Source organism: Rhipicephalus microplus, chromosome 5 (assembly GCF_043290135.1).
Source record: "Rhipicephalus microplus isolate Deutch F79 chromosome 5, USDA_Rmic, whole genome shotgun sequence".
NCBI classification, from domain to species: Eukaryota; Metazoa; Arthropoda; class Arachnida; order Ixodida; family Ixodidae; genus Rhipicephalus; species Rhipicephalus microplus.
Window position 1 is genome coordinate 28533460 of NC_134704.1, and position 24025 is coordinate 28557484.

General features: G+C 45.4%; 1 protein-coding gene and 1 long non-coding RNA gene across 2 annotated transcripts in view; one reads left to right on the forward strand and one right to left on the reverse strand.

The window, feature by feature from the left end:
• The first annotated feature begins 896 nt into the window (after nt 1-896).
• On the forward strand, nt 897-2666 carry LOC142817232 (uncharacterized). Its single transcript, XR_012895122.1, has 5 exons — nt 897-1107; nt 1528-1627; nt 1694-1948; nt 2004-2210; nt 2432-2666. It is a non-coding gene; the product is annotated as an uncharacterized LOC142817232 (long non-coding RNA).
• Nucleotides 2667-9209: 6543 nt separating this feature from the next.
• The window catches only part of LOC119174847 (sodium-dependent nutrient amino acid transporter 1), a 31615-nt gene continuing 16799 nt past the window's right edge, over nt 9210-24025 (reverse strand). Inside the window, exons 6-16 of the mRNA XM_037425951.2 lie at nt 23624-23682; nt 23145-23277; nt 22758-22892; nt 20517-20620; nt 18523-18656; nt 17692-17807; nt 15077-15205; nt 13949-14048; nt 11720-11820; nt 10885-11043; nt 9210-10055 (exon numbers count right to left, since the gene is read on the reverse strand). Coding sequence (XP_037281848.2) covers nt 9867-10055; nt 10885-11043; nt 11720-11820; nt 13949-14048; nt 15077-15205; nt 17692-17807; nt 18523-18656; nt 20517-20620; nt 22758-22892; nt 23145-23277; nt 23624-23682 — 1359 coding nt within the window. The 3' untranslated portion in view covers nt 9210-9866. The remainder of the gene's footprint in view (nt 10056-10884; nt 11044-11719; nt 11821-13948; nt 14049-15076; nt 15206-17691; nt 17808-18522; nt 18657-20516; nt 20621-22757; nt 22893-23144; nt 23278-23623; nt 23683-24025) is intronic.

Sequence of the window (24025 nt, forward strand, 5' to 3'; positions counted from 1 at the left end):
GGTTTCATGCACCAAGCGTTTGAAGTACGTACTAGGAAAAGGATGTCGCTATCATGTTCAACTCTTAAAGGCGAAGCTTTAGGGTCCCCCTATTTTTTTTTCTCTTAATGTGATAGAAACTGCAAGGCGAAGGTTATGTAAAGAAGACGATTTGAAGAGTGGTCTGTAACAGGGTCACGTCAGGGAGATAACGTAAAGGGGGCGATTCAAACGGTAGATTGAGAGAGGAGCCGTTGCCCCTGAAATGGCAGAAGCTAGACTTTAAATGACAGGAAAATACCTTACAAAGAGAGAGAAGATTCCAGGTTGACCCTCGTTGACCAGAGGCATCGAATGAAACGGAAAACCTGACTTGGCATAAACAAAAACAACAGCAAATAGGTGGCTTAAACGTAACTAGTCAAAGCGAAAGAAGAGGCTTGTAGGGGCAGAAGGAAAAGGGCAACAGCATAGCGACCCCACAGCTTTGACGTTATGGAAGTGAATAGATTTTTAATATTTTATTTATTCCACATGAAGCGATGATAATGTCTCAGATCGGTAGAATTTGAACTAGGAAGATAAATCTATAGGAAAGAACTGCCGCCTTCCAGTCGTCTTTCGTGAGTACATAAGACACCCGGTTCTTGTTTTTGTTTTTCATTCCTGCAAACACGTCTGCGCACTAACGAAGTCCACGTGGCTTTGTTTAGGCGCGAGAAGTTTGCCCATCCGTCAAGAGGACGCTTTCACGAAGCCATTCTGACGATAAGAAAGAGCAGAAGCGCTGCGTCACGGTTCCAATACACGCGTGAGCGCCTCCTGTCGTCATCGAGGAGGAAGCTCTGGAAAATTCCACGAACGGTTGGCGCCGGCCAAGTGCGCGTGCGCGCGATGGCTAGCTTGGTCTTTATAAACGCGATATGCAGCAGCCCACCAGTCATATGTCACCGCCACCCTTCCCTACATGCCGGAGATAACCACGCTCGGTATGGACGGACACTTCACGTCGAACCGTACGCTTTCCATGCGCGCGTCCTGGGACCTATGGCCATTCACCGGGGACAGCTGGAAGCTACCGGCATCACGCCACTGGGGTCCCGGCTAGGAACAACGGACTGCGTCAAAGTAAGGTCATTCTCTGCTAGCGAGTGTGATATGGTTCAGGAAACCAGGCGCCTAATTTGGCACTCCGCAGTTAACGAAATTGTGTGCAGCATTGCAACGCTTAGTTGAGTTTTCGGTTTCCTGAACAGTCATGTCGGGCCTGCCAGTGACGGAAGCGCGAGGGAGTTTCTGCGCACATTAGTTTCAGGCCGAGCTAACACTAGGAAGGCATAGCTTGTCTAGGGTTGCCCCTCTGCGTTTGCGTCACGAACAGGGCCCGTTCCGAAAGCCGCTGCAAACGGTGCACGTTATCGTGTCAAGGAATGCCCGCGTGCCTGATGTGCTCTTGAGCGATAAGTGCTTGCCCGGCGCAATTCGGCATTCGGAATGGTGTGTGTGTGGTGGTATGGATGAACATGCTAACCTTCTTTCTCCTTCCAGCTTCGGGCCTTTACCGCGTTGCTACGCTTTTTTCGCGTGTCGTCAACGTAGTACCCGCCGCGCCCTTCACGTTCCGCGAAACCGACCGCTGCATTCAGAGGTAAGCACATTACGCCAGTTGTTGCTATTTTTCTGTTTAATTGGCTTTTTTTTTCTGCTTCTATAGGCTTGTCGCCGTTGTACCCTGCTACAAGTTTGTGCACCTCGTTACCTTCATGTTGACCCGCACTGCTCACACACGCACCATGCCACTTACCTGACGAAATGTTCGGACTGTCACATGGGAGCACACCAATTCGCCAAGCCAGCGTCGTGGCAGTGGATTTGCCATTTTTCATGAGCGTCCTTCGCTGCGATTCTCGTCAGATTTGATTCCCCGGTCTCCATTTCTTCGGCGTTTTACGCGCCGCGTAGGTTATCGGTGAGTACATCACACATTCGTACGCGCATTCTGATAACTTTTTTCTTCACTGCAGATACGCGACCCATGTGGCTCCTGCATTCTTCGTCAGAGACCACGGAAATCATTGCCGATAGCCTTTGACAGCACCTCGTTGTCGCCGTAGGGCTTGAGCAAGCTGCCTCATTACCTGGCTTACCTGCTCACCCGGCCGCGCTTGTGGAACCCTCCTCCGTGAACCCTACTCGCCCCTGGTTTTCCGGAGCAGCCGCGACACTTCAGCGTAAGCGAGTTTTCCCCACAACCGATAAGTGCTTAGGCAATTGCAAGGGCTACCTTGCGTAACGTGTTTACGGCCGGTTACGCATGTAGTGTTCAGGTTCTAGAACTTCCATCTGGGCGAGTTGGTTGATTTTATGTTTGCGTACACCTGTTCACTTTCTGGTTCACTTGCTGTACTGATGCGTGTTGTGCATGTTTTACAAACTTTCCTCATCACCGCAGGTCTACGAGGTCATCTATAATCGCCGCATCCAGTGTTCGTGAATGTGCCGCCTGGTGCAGCAGTCTTCCCACAGTCAGTGCTTCTCCTGCTGCCGACCGTGGTTCTTTGCGGCCGTCCGGTGCTCCTCGGGCAGATGGGCAGTCGTGGAAAGCCCATTCGTGGCGAAACACGATTCAAGAAGAGTAACGAGATTGCCGGGACAACGCGTTTATTTCAATAAACATTTTTCATGAACGAATGTCTTTTCTGTCGCTATTGTAGTGCTCACTGGCTTCGGCTAGTTCGAGAGCATTGACGATTATTTTGTTAGGAGCACTATTCGGGCGCCTACCTTGCAAGCTAAGAAGACAAGTAAAGCCCCCTTCAGCCAAGCTTTTCCTATGGTATTTAGTAAGGAAAAAAAAAAACATTGCAATGATGGAGTACTTGTACGTTAGACGAAGTTATTTCTGAACTGAAACTAGGAGTGGCGGCTCGCGTAAAACTGCTCCGGCTCATTGCCGAAGTCAATCGCGGAGGCAATGCAACTGCAAACAACTTTCCACGTCAAGTCGATATTCGGTCTGCATCGGGTACGCACCCTTCAACAGCCGAGCTGGTAATGGAAACTTGGTGCTGTCGGTTTAACGTGTTACAAATAAAAAAAAAACACGTGACAACGGTGGAAGTGAACGGACACGAGGCGAGGTAATTTAGGGTCACGTGACAGAGCTTAGGCAAGGCGGGTGTTCGAGCAGTGGATGTATCTGGGGGCTTTGGGAGAAGTCTTCAAAAAGCGAACTGATACTAGGGACCCATGATGATGCTATGTAAGGCAACATTCTACCACGTTAGGTGGGGATCACGTAGTTGAGGGCATGTTGCTATTCTATTGCAAAATTTAGCGCATACACCAGAAAAAAAAAAACGTTGTATACAGGCGCCATAACAGCACCTGCATTCGGTGGTGCCTTTTTTTTTTCTTATCGTTATGTGGCAGAAACTGCAAGGTGAAGGCTATGTAAAGACGGCGATTTGAAGAGGGGTCTGAAAGAGGGTCACGTGATCAAGTTTACGTTAAGCGGGTGACTAAACTGGATTCTGAGGGAAGCTGTTGCCCTTAAATGGCAGAAGCTAGACCTTGGTCACAAAAAGGAAGAAGATTTGAGGTTTGCACGCAGATCTTTACACTTTCTAATAGAGAGGGATTTCATCAAACCGTTGTCGAATATTCCAACGAAGTCATCGTTGTAGTGTTGCCTTTTCATTTATTTTTATCTGCAGTAGACAACGAATTTATCCGGTTCAGATGCATTCAGATGAATTTATCCGGTTCTATGCAGAGGCATAGAAATCCCTGTCTTTAAAAACTTACCTGATACGCTCAATTCGGTTCATATATAGCATAATCGAAACTAACACCAAGGTGTTCTGGTTGCTTATAATATAAACAGCTCAAGTACACAGCAGAAGAGCAATCCTTGAGTGAATGTGGTTAGCGTAAACAATGGATGTGCCAAGTCTCGCGTGAAGTTTGGATGAGCATAAAAGCATGGCAGAGACTTTAATTACGCGATAATCCTTAAATGCGTTCACCGTAACTAATGTTTGCGTTAATGAGCGCAGTTCATTTAATCAAGAAAATTTCTCCACACCTCTTTTGCAGGTGTTTCTGGTTTCGCGAACGGGCCTGGGCAGTTTTCGTAGACAGCGGCTGTCTCTCACACACATAACGTGGACGTGTACTTCTAGGCCACCAAAAATTAATTCACCCTTTTTAGGGAGAAACCCATTTGAGAGGCAGTGGGAGGTCTGGCTAGCGAGCAAGCACGGAGAGAGCCAATACTACTACTACTACTATTACTACTACTACTATTACTACTACTACTACTACTACTATTACGGCTACTACTACAATAAAAGTTTACTGAGTTAAGTGATCATCTGAGTCTCATATGTTTCCTTCACTTCAACAGCTGTCAATCAGTCTAAAAATTTCCCTTCGCCGCAATGAGCGTCGAAAACCACTAAAAAAAGTGGAGGTGCTTATCACCCCTGATAAGACTCAACTTTTGTCTGACGTCACATGCTGCAGCGACAGACCATCTGTGCGTTTTCTATCACTAAATATTCCCATGGAGCGTTGGATTTCCCGCAACAGGAGTCGAAACCATCCAAAAAAGTTGAGGTATTTATCAGCCCTGATAAGGCTCAACTTTTGTCTGATGTCACACCTTGACCTGTAGGGCGTACTGAACGTTTGTGTCGAGCTAAAGTGTCTCCTGCGAAGTTGGTTTCCAGGCAATGCATGATCAAAACCAGTGAAAAATGTTGAGGCCCTTATCACCCCTGATAAGGATCAACTTTTGTCTGACGTCACAACTTGTCACGGGGGGGGGGGGGGGGGGGTACTGTACCTTTGTGTGTCCTTCGCTGCAATTCTTGTTAGATTTGATTCCCGGGTCTCCATTTCTTCAGTGTTTTACACATCGCGTAGGTTATCGGGTGAGTACATCACATATTCACCTGCACATTCTGATAACTTTCTTCTTCACTGCAGAAACGCGACCCATGTGGCTCCTGCATTGGTCGTCCGAGACCACGGAAATCGTTGCCGAGGGCCTTCGACAGGACCGTCTTCTTGGTCACCGGAGGTCTCGGTGAACTATTGCTGCCTCATCGCCAGCCCTACCTCCTCATCCGGACGCGGCCTTCCTTCCGCATGAAGTCTACTCGCCTCTGGTATTGCGTAGCGGGCGCAAGGCTTTGGCGTAAGCGCATTTTCCCCAAAACCAGTACGCGCATAGATTGCAATGGCTGCCTTGCTTAATGTATTTACACCTAATTACTTATATCTCGTGTCCTGGTTGGTCTAACTTGCAGCTGGGCGAGTTGGTTCATTTGGTGTTTGCACCCCTGTTAGCCTTGTTCTGGTTAGCTTGCTGTGCGGGCCAATTTGTGCATATCCAGCATGTTCTCACTTCTCCGCATCACCGCAGGTCTACGAGATCATCTGTGGACGCCGCCTCCATTGCTTCTCCTGCTGCCGACCGGGGTTCCTTGCTGTTACCTGGTGCTCTTCGCGTGGATAGGCAGTCATGTTTCACCACGGAAAATATTTCCAAGATTTAAGAAGAGTCGCGGGATTCCCGGGACAACGCGTACACTTCAATAAAGATTTTTGTGAACAAATGTGTCTTTTCTACCGCAATAGGGCTCACTGGCTTCTGCTAGTTTGAGCGCAATGTCGTTTAATTTATTCAAAAGTAACCTTCTTCTGGTGCCTGTTGCGAGCTGAAAAGACGTCAGGTAAACCCCTTTTGGCCAAGATCTTCTTATAGTACTCCAGTAAGGCCAAAAACTGATAGCGCTGAAACGTTATGCGACGTTATACTACTGTACTGAAAGTAGGAGTAGCAGCTCGCGTAAACTGCTCCGGCTCATTGCCTAAGCCAATCGCGAAGGCAATGTGCCTGTAAGGAAGAGTCTGCACGGCGACGTTCTGTCGATGTTCAGCGTGCCTCAAATACGCACCATTAAGCAGCCAAGCTGTTTATGAAAACGTTATGCCATCGGTGTTAGCGTGTTGATGCGAAAAAAGGAAAAAAAACCCTCGTGGCGAGTGTGGAGGCAAGAGGGGAGCGGGAAGAGAGTAACAGGGTCATGTGACAAAGCTTCGGTGCAGCGGGCGATTTAATTGGTGGCTCTATCAGGGGCAAGACACGAAGCCTTAAAGGGGTTCTTTAAAAAGCGAACTGATACAAGTGTCACGTGATGAGCCTACGTATGGAGCAAGATTGGGGGAAAGGTCGCGAGGAAGCTTATCTCGTAGGTTTGCACATGTTGCGATTCCATAACAATTTTTAGCGCATACACCAGACAAAAACAGCGATGTATACAGGCGCCCTATAAAAGCACCTGCATTCGTCAGTGCTGTATTTTTTTTTATTAACGCGATATCGTTAAAGAGCTCGTTTCGCGAAAATTCCAGGGTTGGCGTAATTGGTTGTGAGCGAAAAAGCATTTTATGCGTGACCGAAAAATCAAGAACGATGCAAATAAAATAAATGTTTGGTAAAAAAATTCTAGAGAAGAGTGGGGAGTGCGCCAGGGTTGCTTGGGTCGCAGTGGGAATCGAACCCGGGTCGTTCGCGTTGCAAGCAGGTGTTCGACCACACAGCCACAACTTTTTTTTTTCTTTCTTTAATGAATGAAGTTATCATCAGTAAAGTACACACAACATACTTCATCAGAAGTTTTCACCCGATTAGAAAGCAGCGAAAGTAGCATTCATGCTTCACAAACACATGCGTGCGCATGCTTCACAATGCAACATGAAACATTGCGGTTTTTAACGCACACACAAAAATCACCTGCTTCCTCAAGAGGGCAAAATGAAACCGCGAACACGATTCGACTGGACCTTTGCGCCTGTCCCTCTGGGAGCGTATACTCAACGCCAGTACATGTCTCATGCGATAGTATCGCACGTTCACGGTGAGGCTGAGTACTTATTGGACCGCCCTCGTATATACACGCAAAATCACGTAACAATCCCAATTAGTTTTACAAATTATGGGCATGCAAAGACATTCAAACCTATCCGCAAAATCGGCGAACAACAGCTTTAACATTGCAACCAAACTAACTGCAGGGCGGCGTAAATACTCAATTTCTTTGGCGGACAGTGGCAATGACGACTCGCTGACACAGTGGTCGTCGGCAGAAATGATGCGGTCTGTTTTTATTGTCAACACTTACAGGTTAAGCCTTACTTCGTGCAATCGTGACAGTATCTTCTTGTAGTGGGTGGCATGCAAACGTTTTCCAGTGGAACATTAAAAAAGCGCTACCTGGCGCACTTTTCGCGGAACCCACGTCCTCGCGTTACATAGCAAGGTTCACGACTTCGGCAGCCTTGACGTAACATACGGAGTTTTACTGGTCAGCCAGCCCAAACGCTCCCGTGTCACAGCTTTCGGTTAAACAAACGTTATAGATCTACAGTGGTGCTGTGGGAACCACTATAGGTTGATCCACCCCAACTCGATGATTACTCAACACGACAGCCGAATCGAAGCCCCCCTCCCCCCCCCCCCCCCAAAAAAAAAAACGCTTTTGCAGAGTCGATGCAAACGCTCCATATCAGCAATATTGGCGGAAGATTGGATCGCAAACAAGTAAATAAGGCTCGTAAATTTAGAGATGAAATAGGCATATGGGTCTAAGCAGGCTAGATTGCCAAACTATGGGTACATTTGGGTGGTTGTTTTGGAGCGCTCCGGAGTCTGAAAAAAAAGAAAAATGGTAAAGAGCAACTAAGCATTACCACTAAAACAAGAGGGCCCACCAATACAATTAGATAAGGAGGAACATGGCTTGCATACACAGAGCTTTAAAAACAGTTGAATTCAAGACATTTTGAACACGCTCAGTGCGCTCTCAAACGACTTCTCGAACGTGCTGTATGATAAAATGGAGTGTATACGGAGAAGTAAAAAGTTTTTCAACTTCTACAGATGAAACTGAGTACGTGCCTTTACTCTTTTTTTTTCGTTCCGGCATATTCAACAGCAAATGCAAAACGAGTCGCATGCACATTATTTAGGTACCAGTTAAGAACGACACAGTTCATTGCCTCAACTGCTCTGCGTCACTTAAACTGAGCAGAAACGTCCCACGTGACGTCGTACCACCGCCTTACATGCAATTCGAATGAACGGCAACATTCTGCCTACCGTTTTGTAAGTGTCGTTATTCTACCACTACAACCGGCTAAATTTCCTTGCCCCGGGGGCTTACGCCGTGACGCTTCACGCTTCTCACAGTTTTCCCACCACGACGCGCCGCTCAACCAGTGACGTCAAACATGACTTTTATGCTGAGGTCACGTGGCCAAAAGCTGCTGAGGGTCTAATAGACCCTAGAAACATGAAAGGGAAAGAATTCTTATTTTTCTTCTCAATAAATGCATTCACACTCCCAAGCAGCGCTTCCCCTTGTTTTGCACTGTCACCATGATTGGTCCAACTTCGACCAAGCGACGATATCATTTGCATGTGACGTCATAGGAGCTTAATTATGACGTCTCAAATTTTGGCGATCTTTGACGTCATGGTGACGTCACATTGTTACGACGACAAGTGACGATTTTTTACATCACTCGTTTCGGAGTTTGTAAAGTACGCGAGTGAAAGAGAAAAATTAAGGAACAAACCAGCAAGCAAGTTTGAACAGACGGCCCCTCAAATTAAAGAAATTACTCGGACCGTGACCCGAGATGCATGATCAGAAAAAAGCGAACATCTTCCTGACAGACTTCTTAGTGGAGACCGGGCTGAATAAGCGCCTGTGATGGACAGCCAGGTGTTGACATAGGAAATGATGTGTTAGTGCATATAGAAACATAAAGGTGTGCGTGGGAACATTTTATAACAGTGGGAACTGCTGCAAGAAAACTGTCCATTGGCATGATACTTCAACTGGTTTCAGGGCGCTATCATTTTTTTTTTTTTGCTGATTGTTCATTTTTGGGTGCCGTTCAGTATTACTGCTTCATATTTTTTTTTCTCTCAGCAGAACTTATTGATATGGAGTAGCCGAATCAATATGAACCTCAGCCTCTCCATAGCCGATCAGTTTGAACAGAACGTCGCTCTTGCCCCACCATATCACGGCATGACGATTCCTTGCATCGCTGGTCTTGACGCCGACAATGCAGTACGCTGACGATTACTTTTCCCATTTGACGAAACATGCACCGAAGGCTTTCGCCCTAATAAGAGACATTACTAAAAGTAATGTATAAAATATTTTATTGTTTTTCTTTACGACGTTTAAAAACAAGTGGCTCATTCACGTGTCACGGCTGTACAAAGTATCCGACGACTTTCGCTGCTCTATGACAGCCGTTCGCAGTGCATTTTTATCACAGATACCCGTTGCGGTTGCCGGGATCACTTCACTCCGCCGACAGTACAGTTCACACTTCACTTCATTCATCACGTCACTTCAGTCACACGTCCCTTCCATTCTCTGCGCTGAGAGAAGTGGGGGTATGCTGCAAGACCAGCAGACGCGGGCTATGGCAGTGCCGCCATCCTTGCGCATCTGCCTTGCATTTTAACGCAGTCAACGTAATGCTGGCGCATTCTTTCTCGACGCTTGAATAGCAACGGCACACATCATTACTTTATGATGCAAATAGCAGTGCTGTTGAACGTTACCTGTAGTGTACGGTAAAAGGGTCTTCGGTTTCGAAGACCACACTCTGCCACGTAACAAATGCTGAGAGCAAGCGACGTGCTTGCTGCCGGGGAGACTTGCGTTGCATCCCGTGTGACCGTGCGTTTATGATTCGGTAGCAACGCCAGTCGTCAATGTGACTGCACGTACGGCAAATAAAAAATAAGAACGTTGGTAAAACCCTGTGTTCCCGACGAGCGTGAGCGGCGATTAACCGCTGGTGTCGTGGACGTAGGTGGGGTTGACTTGACCGTTCGTGACGTAGGGTGCTTGCGAAGGTGCCGCGAAGCGCCCCTTGCGCGCCTTTAGCTGCTCTTGCTTCCACGCGTTCCATTCCCCGCGAATCATCGGGTCACGCGGACCGTAGTTCTCGGATGGCGAGAACGTCGCTTTCAGTTTCTGTAATCAGAAAAAAAAACGAGATTAGAATATGACCCGAACATCTAAAAACAGTGAATTTCAGGACTCCCGTAAAAGCATCAAGAATGAGAGAAAGAGAGAGAATAAAAAAGAAGCACGAAAGATTGTGAAATAAGGATAGAGCTGTTAGACCCCAGAAAACAAGATCCACGATGTAAAATTATTACACTCCGCGAATGTATTCTACCTTTATGTCTTTTCCCCCCTCATTTTGTCTGATGTGCGAAAGTGACGCTAAAAAGAGAAACAAATTTACCCATATTAGTAAACCACTCTCTTTCGATGCCAGATACCCCATGCATGGTGGGAGAATACGTTTGGTAAAGGGAAAACGAGCAAAACGAAAATGTGGGTGGCGATGTCATCTTCGAATTCGCGGGCCAGTCACCGTGACGTCACAGAGTTTCACGGCATCTAGTAAGACCTGCGTAGTACCTAATTCTTTACATGGGGTACGTTGTTTTCTGTGGAAGGCCGAGACAGGCCTAAATTCAAAAAAAAAAAAAAACAAATGCCTTCGTTGAATCTGTGACGCAACCATAACAGATTCAGGCTTGAAATCTGAAAGTAAAGGTATACTTCCAACACCGTGCTAAAGATATTGATTTTCCTCATCTTTTAATAAGCTCGTGGCAATAGAATTGACGATACTAGAGTTTTCAGAGCACGAACTATCAGTATAAACTAATGTATTATTTTTCTTCAGAGTCCCTTTAAGATGTGGAGTGCGCTAAACAAAACGCCACCGCATTCCACTCTTGAAAACGCATATAGCGGCCAAACGCCGCCATCTCAAGTGGAGACGCACCTGGCAAATGGTTTTTCCGGGAGCTTTGACGAATGTGATGACCATCCACAATGGCACTTGACCGATGGCGATGGCAGCCATGATCCAGCCGATGGTTTGTCCCAGCGGCGGCAGACTAGAAGCGCCTCCCTCGGTGGCGTTGCCGTAGATGAAGATGGCCTGGAGGCATTCAGAGACGATGAACTCAACAGTGTAGTATAAAACTAACCACGGTGATCTGACAAGCTGGGGCACTCGACGCACGAGGACAGAGGAGATGAGGATTACGAACCACATTATTGTGTTGCGATCCTACTCTACTCCGTCCTTCAGTTTAGCGCTGCAAGTTGCCAAATGATAGTTGACTCCAGTGTAAGCAAATTGTGCATATCGGTGGTACTCTAAAGGATATACATGAACATAAAAAAAGGTCCTGCAACTGTCAAACTGGCAAGGTGTCATTTTGTTTCCATTATCACGCTGTTAGCGCATGATGCGCAGGGCCTCGAAGACTGCTGCAGATAGCTTGAAAATCTGAGTGAATTCCTGTCACGACCGAAGTTACATAGCCGTGAATAACAATAGGACTGACCGACCAACCAACCGACCGACCGACCGATTGATTGATTGATTGATTGTCACGATAGTTGTGCCCGTTAGCAACACTCGACAGTGCTTAGACGTGGCACATATGCGTTCAAATTTGCATGAAAGTAATGAAAAAAGTTACGACGCGTGCATAAGTCAGACTAAACACTAATTATGTACAAAACTCCGATTTCGTTTCACCTAAATAAACTCCCAGCCATCTCACGAGCAACGGCATTGATTGGCGATTGACACGGAAACTACTTACGATGAGGGACACGGGCGTAATGAATCCCCAAGTGATCTTCCAGAACCATGAAATCTTTGAATTGAGCATGAACTCGAAGTCCCTGATGACGTTTCTGATACCTGAAATCAAAGCATAAAATGAAATCATAGACTAGCTTTGTCGATCGTGGAATGATGTGAAGGAAATTGATTAATCATTGTTGCAGTTTAACATCCCAAAACCACAACATGAGTATGAGAGACGTTGCAGGCTCCGAATGTTTCGACAACATGGGGTTCTGTAATGTGCACTGAAATCTACGTACTTCAAGCATTTATAATGAAGAGGTCATTAGCGTTCACACAAGCATGAGACAAATTTTAGGTGTCTTCTATTTCTTTTCTTTGTTATACACACCCTGCCCTTGATTTGAAATTTTCTATTTATTTTTACAAACACAGCATCACCGAAATGGCACACATGCGAAATTTCACACTTCCACCTCAGCTCGAGCAGTTAAAAGGCTTCATTGAAGACACCGCCGTTAAGTGGACTTCATTCTTCGAGTATATAGCCACATGTACTGCGCTATGTATACGAACCACTGTGAAATTTATTACAAAGATATAATCACAACGACAAAACATTCTGCATAACACGGACTAATAATAGCGTAAAACTTCAGGAGTCTTATTTAATCAATACCAGTTCATGTGTCTTCCCGAAGAAAAAGACGCCAGAAAGAATTTGTTTTCTCCGTTTGATCCTCAGTGCATTCAGGGCACCTTTGTGGTGAATAAGTGCGTGGATTCTCAACATACTAACTTTGTTTAAGTGTGCCGCTTCACGGCAATAATTACGCTGCCTACAAGTGCAGCTTTATTTTAGTACTGTTGTGTGAAGCAGTGAAGCCAAGTTTAGAAGCAAACTTCGGTGGAATTTTCATTATTTCCTTCGGTTAGCACGTGAACTCCGCTATGTCCATAACAGTAGCTAATGTGTGTGCTCCATTTCCTGGTCTTTAAATAAATATATATGAGGGTAGAGCGAATTCTTTCGATTCTATGTGAAGCTGACCTTTAGGGTGAACGGACAAAAGCTTTTCAGTTAAGTGTGATGAGTATAAAGATTATTTTTTATTACGATAGAAATTATATGGAAACTCTCGGCTGGATTTCGCCATCAGTGTCGGCGTGGGTGTCGACGTCGATGTCATGCACCGTATATGTATACGTATCTATATACGTGAAAACGCAAAAAAGAAAAAAAATCCCAGATAAAACACTCCGGCGCGCGGAATCGAACGTGGGACCTCCGCGTCGTGAATGCGAGACGTTAACCACTGAGCCCCCCAGAGTACCTCTTTGAGCGTTTAAACGGCGAACCATATTTACCACTTACCACTGTTGGCGAGCATCTAGGGGGGGGGGGGGGGGAGGGGGGTAACTATTGTGTTTTCATCATTATCAGCAAGGTGGCGCAGTGATTGCGCGGCTGTCATCTCTCACGCGTACTTTGGCCCGCGTAGAGAATAAGGATGTGTACGCTCGATCGCGTGCCCTTATCTTGCAGTGAGGAAAATCGTACATCTCAGCTAGCCTTTGAGTTTTGTCGGAACGATTCTGTTGTAGTTACCGGGCGCACAAAGGTCACTTCAATCGTTGCACAACCTCTGTTTGCGAAAATGGCGCGCTTTTCAGACACAGCGAAGTAACAACTGAGATGCTTATTCGCGTTAATGTGTACCTGTGAGTACGTCTCGTGTGTCCTTTGTGCGTGAAAAAGGCGGGACGCGTTTCTATCTGCTTGCCATTCTGCGCGTGACCTACCAATTTGTTGCTATCGCGTTCATTGCTTCGCCTTTGCGGCAAAGCTGTGACTTTTTTTTTTAATTAAATGTGATCCCAAGAAATGTTTGTGTATATCCACATCAAAGGCCATGGCCTCGCTATCGTATAATTGTTGCAACATTGTATGTAAACTTTCAAGTTTTAGTGGCACAAGCAATCTATGTGATGATAATATGTCATGAATGGGGCTTTTAAACAATACCATACCTAGGAATTCCAGAAATTTAAGGAATCTGCCATATAATGGCCCATTTAATGACTTCATAGGTCAGCGTGCAAGTCGTGTACTTGTGAGCCGATAATAGGATTTATTATTAGTAAAGCTTAATATTAGTTTAATATAGAAAACGTAAAAGGTACTGTTATTCCACCAAAAGAGACTCAAGATTCAAACGACAGCGAAATCCTTAGCACTCACCATAAATCCACATGAGTCCGACGACTTCAAATATGGCGTAAAGAAACACGGCTTGTCCTACGCCGTAGTTGTCAAACAGCAGGCGCATCGCATTTCCGCTCTAAAAGTAAGAAAAGTAGAGGACAAAAAGAGAGAGAGAAAAACATTATGCTCGATCACAGAAGATAGTACAAACGTAACCGTTCGCTGATCACGCCTGAGTATGATCTTTTTGAGTTACTTTTAATCATTCAACAATAACGCCTTCCGCCATTAAGCGCCACTCACTGTTACTCGTGCGTGTAAACCATTTAGCGTGTTACAGCACGCAATTATCACTCCACGGAAGCAGTGTTTCTCTTTTCCTTTTTGCAACATTGCATCATTCTGTGGAGCACGTGGTAGCCGCATACACGAGACCTTGCGAAACATGTTGTTCCTGAAGTAAAGTTTAAATCGCGAAAAGACCAGCAAATGACAGAGGAGTGCCAAACTATACATGTTTGACAAGCATGGACAGCTAGCCCAATAACAAGTTCTTTCGGGTTGCTCAAAACCTCGATAGCCAGCAATACTTTTCATTATGAGATATTTTTAAGGCTAATGTTTGTTTGTAACATGCATAAAATAAGATATATGTTTGTAGTAAGCATTTCTCATCGAGGAAAACAGAACGGAAGTGGATACAATTAAAGGACCGCCCGTTCTTAGCGTTGCTTTCTACAACGACGCAGTAACTCGCCCAGCAAGCAATTTTTTTTTTTTCAGAAAACTTCGTATCCTACAACTTCCAAGTTGTCGACCATGTTCCTTTGAAAAAATATGGACACCACCTCCGTTCTGATTAGGATGACATGGCTACGTTAACGTAACTATGCGTCAGTTTTCATCAATATTTCGTTTCTTTTTTTTTTTCAAAACCTGACTAGGTGATCTGTAATGACGAGCCAGAATTACCCTAATGCTGTTCGGGCAGGTAACAGTGACTTAGTGTTAGTCATTGCGTGTCGTTTTCTTAACACCATATGCCTCACTCCGTTAGCGTCAAACTACGGAAGTATGTTCGCCCGAAAGTGCCGCACGCAACCACGAAGACCGACACGTTAGCTAAGGATTGCGGAAGTACGCAAAATGCACGTGGCAACGTACGTCGGTGCACAGGACGAGACCCGTGCCGAAGCAGATGGTGCAGAAGACGACCGCCATGTGGCTCCTCCACTTGGCGAGCGCGGGAAACTGGTCGCTCAGGACCGTGGTCACCGCCTGGACGTCACCGACCTGCACGTGGATAAGCGCGTCAACGGAGAGTTGAATGTGCGCTAAAAAATACAAGCAATTGTTTTTATCGTATTAGTAAATTATACTCTTTCGCAACACCGAAATCCCCACGCTTGCAGCGAGACGGCGCTTCACCGCGAATCGCCCGCGACTCTCTCAAAAGGCCGCGGTTTCCGAGTCGCCTGTCTGAACGCTGATGCAACGTAGGTCAGAGGAGCTCCGGCCTCAACGACTTACTGACTGTATTTCTTTGCACGTGCAGTGCTCTCCTTCCCTCGTTCTCTTGTTAAACCTCATTTTTTTTATCTCCAGTGCAAATTACAGGTTCATCTGGTCAACCGCTTTCCAACTTCTTGCTTTCCCTCTCTCTCTCTTTTTCTCTCTCTTTGGCAAGCGGAAGAACCCGTGAAGAATAAAAAAAAATGCGTGTGAAAACACCACTTCCAAATTGCCGCATTAATCACTGTGACGTCATAGTTATTGACAACATCCACGAGGGCCGACGTAGTTTCTAACCAGTAAAGATGAAGTAGATTGCCCTCTGAGGGTACAGAGGCTTATCCTTCCGAATTTCAGGAAATCTTGTTGGTCCAATGTTGCCAAAATGCGAAAAATTCTCTTTGAAACTCGTCACGTCACACGTGAAAGAATCGGCGTGAGTTTAAAAATGAAAATTTCATTTTCTCCTACAATAGTTAATTCGTGAAAGTTTCGGCGTGAATTTAACAATTAAACTTTCATTTTCTCCTCCAAGAGTTAACCCGTGAAGGTTTCGACGTGAATTTAAAAATTACACTTTCATTTTCTCCTCCAAGAGTTAATCCATGAAGGAAAAAATAATCACCTTAGATTTCCCAGGGCACAGTTGCTCAAGGTAAATCAATTCAGTGTCTCATTTTAGCGTCCTTTAAAAGAATTTCGGACGCAGCACGATGATAAACTAATTGCAATAATTAATTGTTTGACCTTCTAGCGAAAAAGCTTCTTTTTCACTACTCTGCCACCTCTGATATCGGGAAACAGTGTAACTGACAGAAGCTCTAGTTACAACAATATCTGTACAAACTAATCAGTTTCATTAGTTACTGTACTATATTTCTCCAACACCAAACGAAGTTATTAACGTCAACATGAAAAATGACTGACCAAAACATTATTATTATCGTCAGCCTGACTACGCCCACTGCAGGACAAAGGCCTCTCTCATGTTCCGCCAGTCAACTCGGTCCAGTGCTTGCTGCTGCCACTTCATATCCGCAAATTTCCTAATATTATCTGCCCACCAAACCTGATCCTCACCAGCAGCATTGCCTCTTTGCAGTTCCTCCAAGGCTCTCCTGACTTCTTCTATCATTAGTGGTGGGATGTCATCTGGGTTACTGCTAGATTGTACATTATTGTAGTGGTTGCTGTAGTGATCTACTGTACAGATCTCCTCTGTATGGATACTGTATAGATCTCTGTACGGATACTGTACAGATCCCTGTAGATCTCCTCCGCTACTTTAACTATCCTATCCATATTGATAGTTACATTGCCTTCCTTGTCTTTTAGTGCATACATCTGGTTTTTGTCTATCCCAAGTTTTCTCTTCACCGCTTTGACACTTTCTCCCTTCTTTAGAACATGTTCAATTCTTCCCATATTATACTTCCTTAAATCGGATACCTTACGCTTATTAATCACCTTTGAAAGCTCTGCCAGTTCTATTCTGTCTGTTGTGTTTGAAGCTTTCATGCATTGAGGTTCTTCGTCTCCTGGAACAGCTTGCTGGTGTTCTGTCTAACTACCATACCTCAAAATTCTACTGCACACTTCGTAATAATACTCGTCAGATTATCAATCATTGCGCAACGCTATATAAGGCCCGTTTCTTCGATAATAACCGAGTATCTGTTCTGAAACAAGGCTCTGAATTCCTGTACTTTCTTTCGCACTGATAGCTGAGGTAGAAGCCACTTCTGCTTTTTTTTTTTTTAATTCGTACTTCTTGTTTTACATTCTTGATGTCAGATTCCTATTACTGACAGCACAAGAATTCACTGTCACCGGAAACCATGTGGCTAGCAGACATTCTCGAATTCATCCTCAATCAGGATGGCGAAATGTAACTTAAGAGAAGAGGCTGCCGAACAGTAATCAAAAGTGGGAAATTTCAAACCTTCTCGCAGATTTTTGTATCCATTGCTGGACTCAAGACAAGAGCTTCCTATGAGGGTGTAACGCGGTACATTCGCAAGACGGGCAGCCAATTAACAAACGAGTTCATTTTTAAGTCCAACTCTTTTTCCTTAAACACCTTTTGATGCTTCTCTGCCATCTCCTTGGCTTCACATTTTTGGAAATAGAAAGCAAACGCACCCCAAGTCACAATTTTCTCTTCTGTACTACACCGGTTTCATTTTGCTCGTGAGTCATTAGACTTTTGTGTTGATGACTTCGCGCCACTGCCTCCAATAATAGCTGGCAGCATGTCGTTCACTTACGCCTGTGCCGAGTCCGAGTAGGAACAGCATGAGGAAGAACAGAACGGACCAGAGCTGTGGCACGAACGATATTCGGCTCAGTGCCTCAGGGTACGTCACGAAGGCGAGGCCCAAATCTGCACGAAACGAAGCAGAAACAATCAGCCCGCATATCGCGATTCATCTCGAGTAATTGAGAGTCAGTGTGCCTAGCAAAAATGCCTGTTATTGAAACAAATTTCGGTCAGAGCGCGAGATAAAGAGCGTTGATCAGTATGACATTGTATCCTTCGCATGGTCTCCGTTCAGCTCGCATGGTCTCTGTTCAGACTAGGTATATGCTTGCTTTGCACAGCGCACAAAGAAGACATTGGCTGTTCTTTGGTACAGCAAAGCCCATGAGAACCATGTAGTACCTTCGCCACTAAATATATGGGATTTCCGGTATAAAGAAAAAAGAACAATAATGCTAAATAAAAGCGTACAGAGCTTTCTCTGCCTATAGGTGGGCATGCCATGTTAAGACCAGCCGCGAGCAAAGAATTGAGAAATCGTGCAAGGACGAAGCTTAAAACGATAGCTTGGAAGAAAAGAGAAAGCTGGAGAAAGAAAAGTGTGACCGAAGGCACAAAGACTGGTCAACTGTACAGCCTTCAAGCCAGGAATGCAATAGCAAAATTGGAAGCCTGTTGAACAAGTCTGGAGAAAGCGATTGCCTATTACAGGAAATGCGTGAAGTAATAGGACAGGAAAATTTATCACTTGTGCTAGTTTTCTAAACCTGAATTGTGGTATACCTGCGTAGCGTTCAGGTGTCAAAACACAAAAGTGCCGGCAGAGTAATGTACTCACCCGATTCACCTTTGAGCACCTGCGAGATGTCGTCAGTGCCGAGATCGTAGGCAAGAGATCCCAAGGTGGCGAACACAACGCAGCCTGCCAAGATGCTCGTCATGGTGTCAGCAATGCTGATGAAGAATGCGTCCCTGCAGGGCAAGACATGAGATGAAAGAGAGAAAAACTCATTTTCTCAATAAACCTTTTCGTTGGGCTACTTGGTACCCGCTTACTGAAAGTTGGTACATGCTTACATGCTTACTGAAAGGGCTTCGTTCTCCCGAATTTGAGAAGGAGGTGGTTGTAAAAATAATAAAATGGGTATTTTTGGAAGTCTTCAACAAGTGCCCCCCCCCCCCCCCCACCTAAAGGGAAAAAAAAACCTGGCCACGGCCTGGACATTATATCGCTGGGCAGATGCGTATATCCCCCTGCACTTCAGAATCTAGAAAGTCTCGAGGCGGTTAGATGGCGCTAGCGACGGACAGGCAGCTTCCCGCACCGCATCTTATACAGCAGAATTTTTTTTCTGGAACAGATGGAATGACCTCCCTGATTGCATAGCCTCCATATCTAATCTCGATACATTTCGCCGTCAGCTACTCACTCTGTTCACCATGTGACCCTGTTTTTGTATTCTGAGTGCATTGCGTAACGGTGATTTATATTCCCCTTGTCTTTTATTTTAAAATGTATCCCTCTGTCGCCATGTTCATATCAACAAGTGCTGTATTCCCTCAAATTTACCTCGCCCTGTATAGCCTAAAATGTGATCTCATATATATATATATATATATATATATATATATATATATATATATATATATATATATATATATATATATATATATATATATATATATATATATATATATATATATAGTTTTTCGTTGTTCTTGCACTGATCCTGCCTGTAAACTGTTCGTTACTTGTCTGTACCATTCCGATTCCTCCCGCCCTTACCCAATGCCCTGTTCTGGGGCCTGTAAGGTTTTTTTTTTTTTGAATAAAAAATAAAGAATAAAGATAGTGCTAAGGTGCCAACTTTGCTCATGCTCAGTCACACTCATGCACATGGTGTGGACTTGCACTCACTACAACAAAGGCAACACAAACACCCCAGAGCTGTGGGAGTCTCTGCTGCGTGCCTCCGAGCCTGCAGACCAACGCAGACTCGTCCAGCACACGGTGGAGGCGGCAGTATATCCCAGGAGCTTCCAGCCCACCTCCTTTAAGCCAGATCAACCGGTCTAGAAAGTTCACTACCACTACCATTGCTCGTACTCTTGCTTCAGAGTACGACCCCACCACTATAGCGGCCAGATTCGTATCGATAAGACATGTTTCTGTCGAGTAATTGCGCATACCAGTGTTTGTTTTTTTTACACCTAAAGTAATGCGTCCTAGTATTTTTCGAGGAGGCGTTGCGTAAAGTATGGATGTCGTGGTTCAGGAGGACCGAACACCCACTTGGTTTCGTATCTTTTGGAGCCACAGGGTTTCCGCAACGGTGTGTACGGACCCAAACGCACTCGCTTTTGCAGAGGCCTTCCAATACTCAACACGCAGGCGGCTTATGCGCCGTGAAAATCAAGGTATTGCGTAACGGTACGGTGACGGCTGAAACGTGCCCCGAATCTCCGTATGACACGAGATCGAAACATGGCTGATGCCCGTAAAACGTCTGCGCTCCTTGAGCGCTAGCGTACTCAAGCACGTATCGATCAAAACACAATAGCGACTCACACAGGTTGAGAGTAACAGGCAGAACTACTACAACTTAAAAAAGAAAAGCTTGTTTGTTTTATTTCCAGTAGATATCAGGATGAAGTTACCGGCTTTGAAAAGCGCGATAAACTCTCGAACGGTCAAAAAGAAACAAGCCACGTTGCCCTCTGTCGAGTGTGCCTGCAACGAACATGCCAATGAATCTTTAGTGAAGCCGTGAAGTGAGCAGGTTTCGAGGACCTGATTTAGTGCAGTCGCGCTACCTGCAGGACCCGACTCACCTTCCCACTTGGTGCCTGAAGTCGTTGTAGCTGGCGTACATAATGAGATGACCGAACGCCGTCGTCAGAGAGAAAAACGACTGCTCACAGGCCTTGAACCACACCTGGAGAAAAGAGGGGGAAATAAACAGGTGATAACAAGTTCATTCAAGGTTATTTAATGTCCTTCCGAGGTTTTTCGTTTCTTTTCGGCGCCACAATTTCGTTTCAGGCATTTTCACCAATGCCAGCGCTGACAGTTCTCATTGAAGAAGCCATCTTCAGCGGAATGCTACTATAAGTTCACTTCAAGATTACGAGACCTCTCGAAACGCGCTACAATTTCCAAATGCCCGGGAACCAATCTTTGAAAAGTCTCATTAACGAAGTGCATGGGTGATACTACACATTTCCTTACGAAAATCGCAGAGGAACCGGATCCTCAAACAGTTTTCAGTTGCGATCCTCTATGCGTTCAAGACGAATGCTGCTACATGTGCACTAGCATCACTTCTCTCTTTTCTTCTTCCTTTATTATCTTCTCCTACCCCCGTACCCCTACTAGGGTAGAAAATCGGATGTAACGTCATTATCCCATCCGTGTTTCATTTGCTTTTTCTCTGTCTCTATTCACTATCCACCTTAAGTTCTGTAAGTGCGTAGAATGAAAGAAGTGGTCATGCACAAGAAAGTAGAAACTCAAAACATTACTCGGAGCGCTCAAAAATCACGCTTGGAGTCATTAGGCCTCCTAAAAAACCCTAATATAAACAACTTAACATACCTTGCACGTCAACAAGCTGCCTATTGTTAATCCAGCTTTTCGAGAACTGCACTGAAAGTTCAACGTTTGACCGGTTTCAGACCGCTAGTTCACATTTCTATTTGGCGACATTAATACTACTTGAGTACTTTACTTGTGCATATTTATCACATTTTCTGACAGGAAGTCCCCCTTCAGTCAAGTGCTCTGGGACCTCCTTCTGTATGTTTATGTAAGCATGTATGTTTTGTACGAAAGTAAAAATAAATAAACTGAAACTTTGAAGACCATGTGTTTACCAATCTTATGAAAAAAGAGAGGCCTCTCGACAAGGCAGGACTTTCTTTCTTAGCAGTATACGCCAGCAGTATACAATGCTTGGACAATGATAAAGAGGTGAACCTCTTTAGGGTGAATCACAATGCGTAGGCAAATCCCGCGACCTTTTTGCTTTAATGCTGTCTCGAAGTTCGTGGTACCAAATACTGGCTTTGGAAGCCGTATATCAATGACGAAGAAATGCTAGATACCCGTATGCTTTGACTTTCGTGCACTTCAAAGAACGCCATACGGTCAAAATTACCGGAGCCCACCACTGCGGCGCCCCTCATAATCATATCATGGTCTCGGTATGTAGAACCACGATTATTATTATTATGATGATCCGCAGCCACATTCCTGATTCCCAGTTTTACCATACCGTTATCAACCAAAGTCACGTTCTGCACGCTTTTATTGGAGTCATCGGTTCTGCGTGCTCCACTTTCTTTTTTTTTATCGCAGGTGCACCAAGCAAAGCCACGAAAGTTTCTAATTTAGACGTGACATTTATCACCATTGCTATCATTATTTTTTATTACTGTTTGTAACATGACAGTTGTTACGACCGGCCCTGGAGAGCCAAGCAGGAGGAGTTTGGGGGAGAACCGGTTCTTGACCTTACGGTGTCGTCCACCCCCACCTCCCCATTCGGGTTCCTCCTCGCCGGGAGAGCTCCGGGGTCTGCTGTGCGTTCGTGACCATGTTTGGTAACATTTTAGGGCGCCGTGACCATATATGGACCTCGTGTTGGGATGTGCCACTCCATGTGTTGTGAGGTGTGTTTCCCCCTCTCTCGTGGCCGAGGGGCCGGAGACACCGTATTGGCTGACGATGCGGACGGGGCGCCCAGTGTCAACGGCGCGGCGCTATAAAATGCCGAAGACGTTTTGTATCACACGCACTCTTCTCTCTTTGGGTCAGTTGACCACTTCTCCACATGTAAATAAATCTCTGTTGTTCGTTCGGGCGCTTCTTCTCGCTGAATTGTTGGACGATGGATCCTGCGACGGGGCCAGCTACCGAAAACGAGACCGGCAGGACCCGGAGTCTCAACACAGTATACACACTCTGTTTAATGCTGCGAACAGTCTATTACAAAGCGAAGGCACGCCTTCAGTTTGTAAGCAAACACGCCTAAATACCGACGTCCACGCTTCAGAGCACGAAAGCAGCCGTACCTCTATCTCCCAAATCTTTTCCCAGTGCGGAACGAAGAAGGCCTTGATGCCGTTCAGCGCGCCGTCCTGTAGGCAGGTGATGATCAGCAGCGAGAGCATCACCACGTACGGCATCGTTGACGTCAGGTACACCACCTTCAAAGAGGTAAGCAAATACGCAACTACAAACTCTGGTATACACACCATGCGAGCTGCCGCGAGGAATCCATCCGGTATGTCTTAGGATAATGCAACGTGTTTCCAGCCCCGTTTGTTTGAGCATTCGAAAGTGAACGCTTAGTCATACACCAGTACAAGAATGGCAACGGCGACTTTCACGGCCGATACTACCTCGCTATAAAGACTATTCTCTGGGCTTTTTCTATAAGCTATTCTGCAGTGGCTCACCTTGCCAACCGAACGAATGCCCTTGAACGTGGACAGTGCCTCGCAGATCCAGGCTAGAAGAAAGCACAGCGCCATACGCCAGTCTAGCGATGAGGGTAGAGTGAAGCCTCCAGAATCTCTGAGCACGTAATTCCTGCAACAGAAATTGCAACGTTATAGCCTAAAACTCGCTTTGAATTGCGACTGGCACTGGTGTAAGTAGCTGCAATAATCATGGCCTTTGCTTTAAATGTGTAGATTCATCGAGATTTTTTTGTTTTGTAACGAAAGCTTCCTGTATAACCATTCACCACGGATGTACAGGACACACGCATTTGTGCTGAGCATTCGTGGTGCCCGGTGCCCCTGAGTAATGGGAAGAGTAAGGACACTTCGCATTGGTTGAAAAGTCTGACACTGCACTGGGTGTTCCAGGAAATCAAAGCGTAACTTGAACATTTCTTTGTAAGAAACACTTCAAGTTACCTTGTTATACATACTGAAAATATTGCTCCGGAGCTGATGATGCCTTAGTGATGTTTGACATGTTCCCCGAGCCCTGAAAAGAAAATGCATTTGTGATTACCAATAATGTCACTGATCTTGTTTTGATGAAGCAAATTGTGTTTGCGGGTATGGAGGTGTACATAAATATATACAAACGCCCATCAGAAAGAATTTGGGACTGGTGGTGGGAATGTGAATATTTTCTTGGGACAAAAGCGAGAGTAGGGCTAGTTGGCTGGTATTCATAATAGAACAGCGCAGAGACAAATCACACATGTTAGTCTGAGACGCTTAGCTATGAGACGCTGTCATGTTTTGCGCGGCAGCATTGCAACCGCAATATCTTGTATCTTGAAATACACAATTCATTATCGAGTGTAACGGAAATACATATA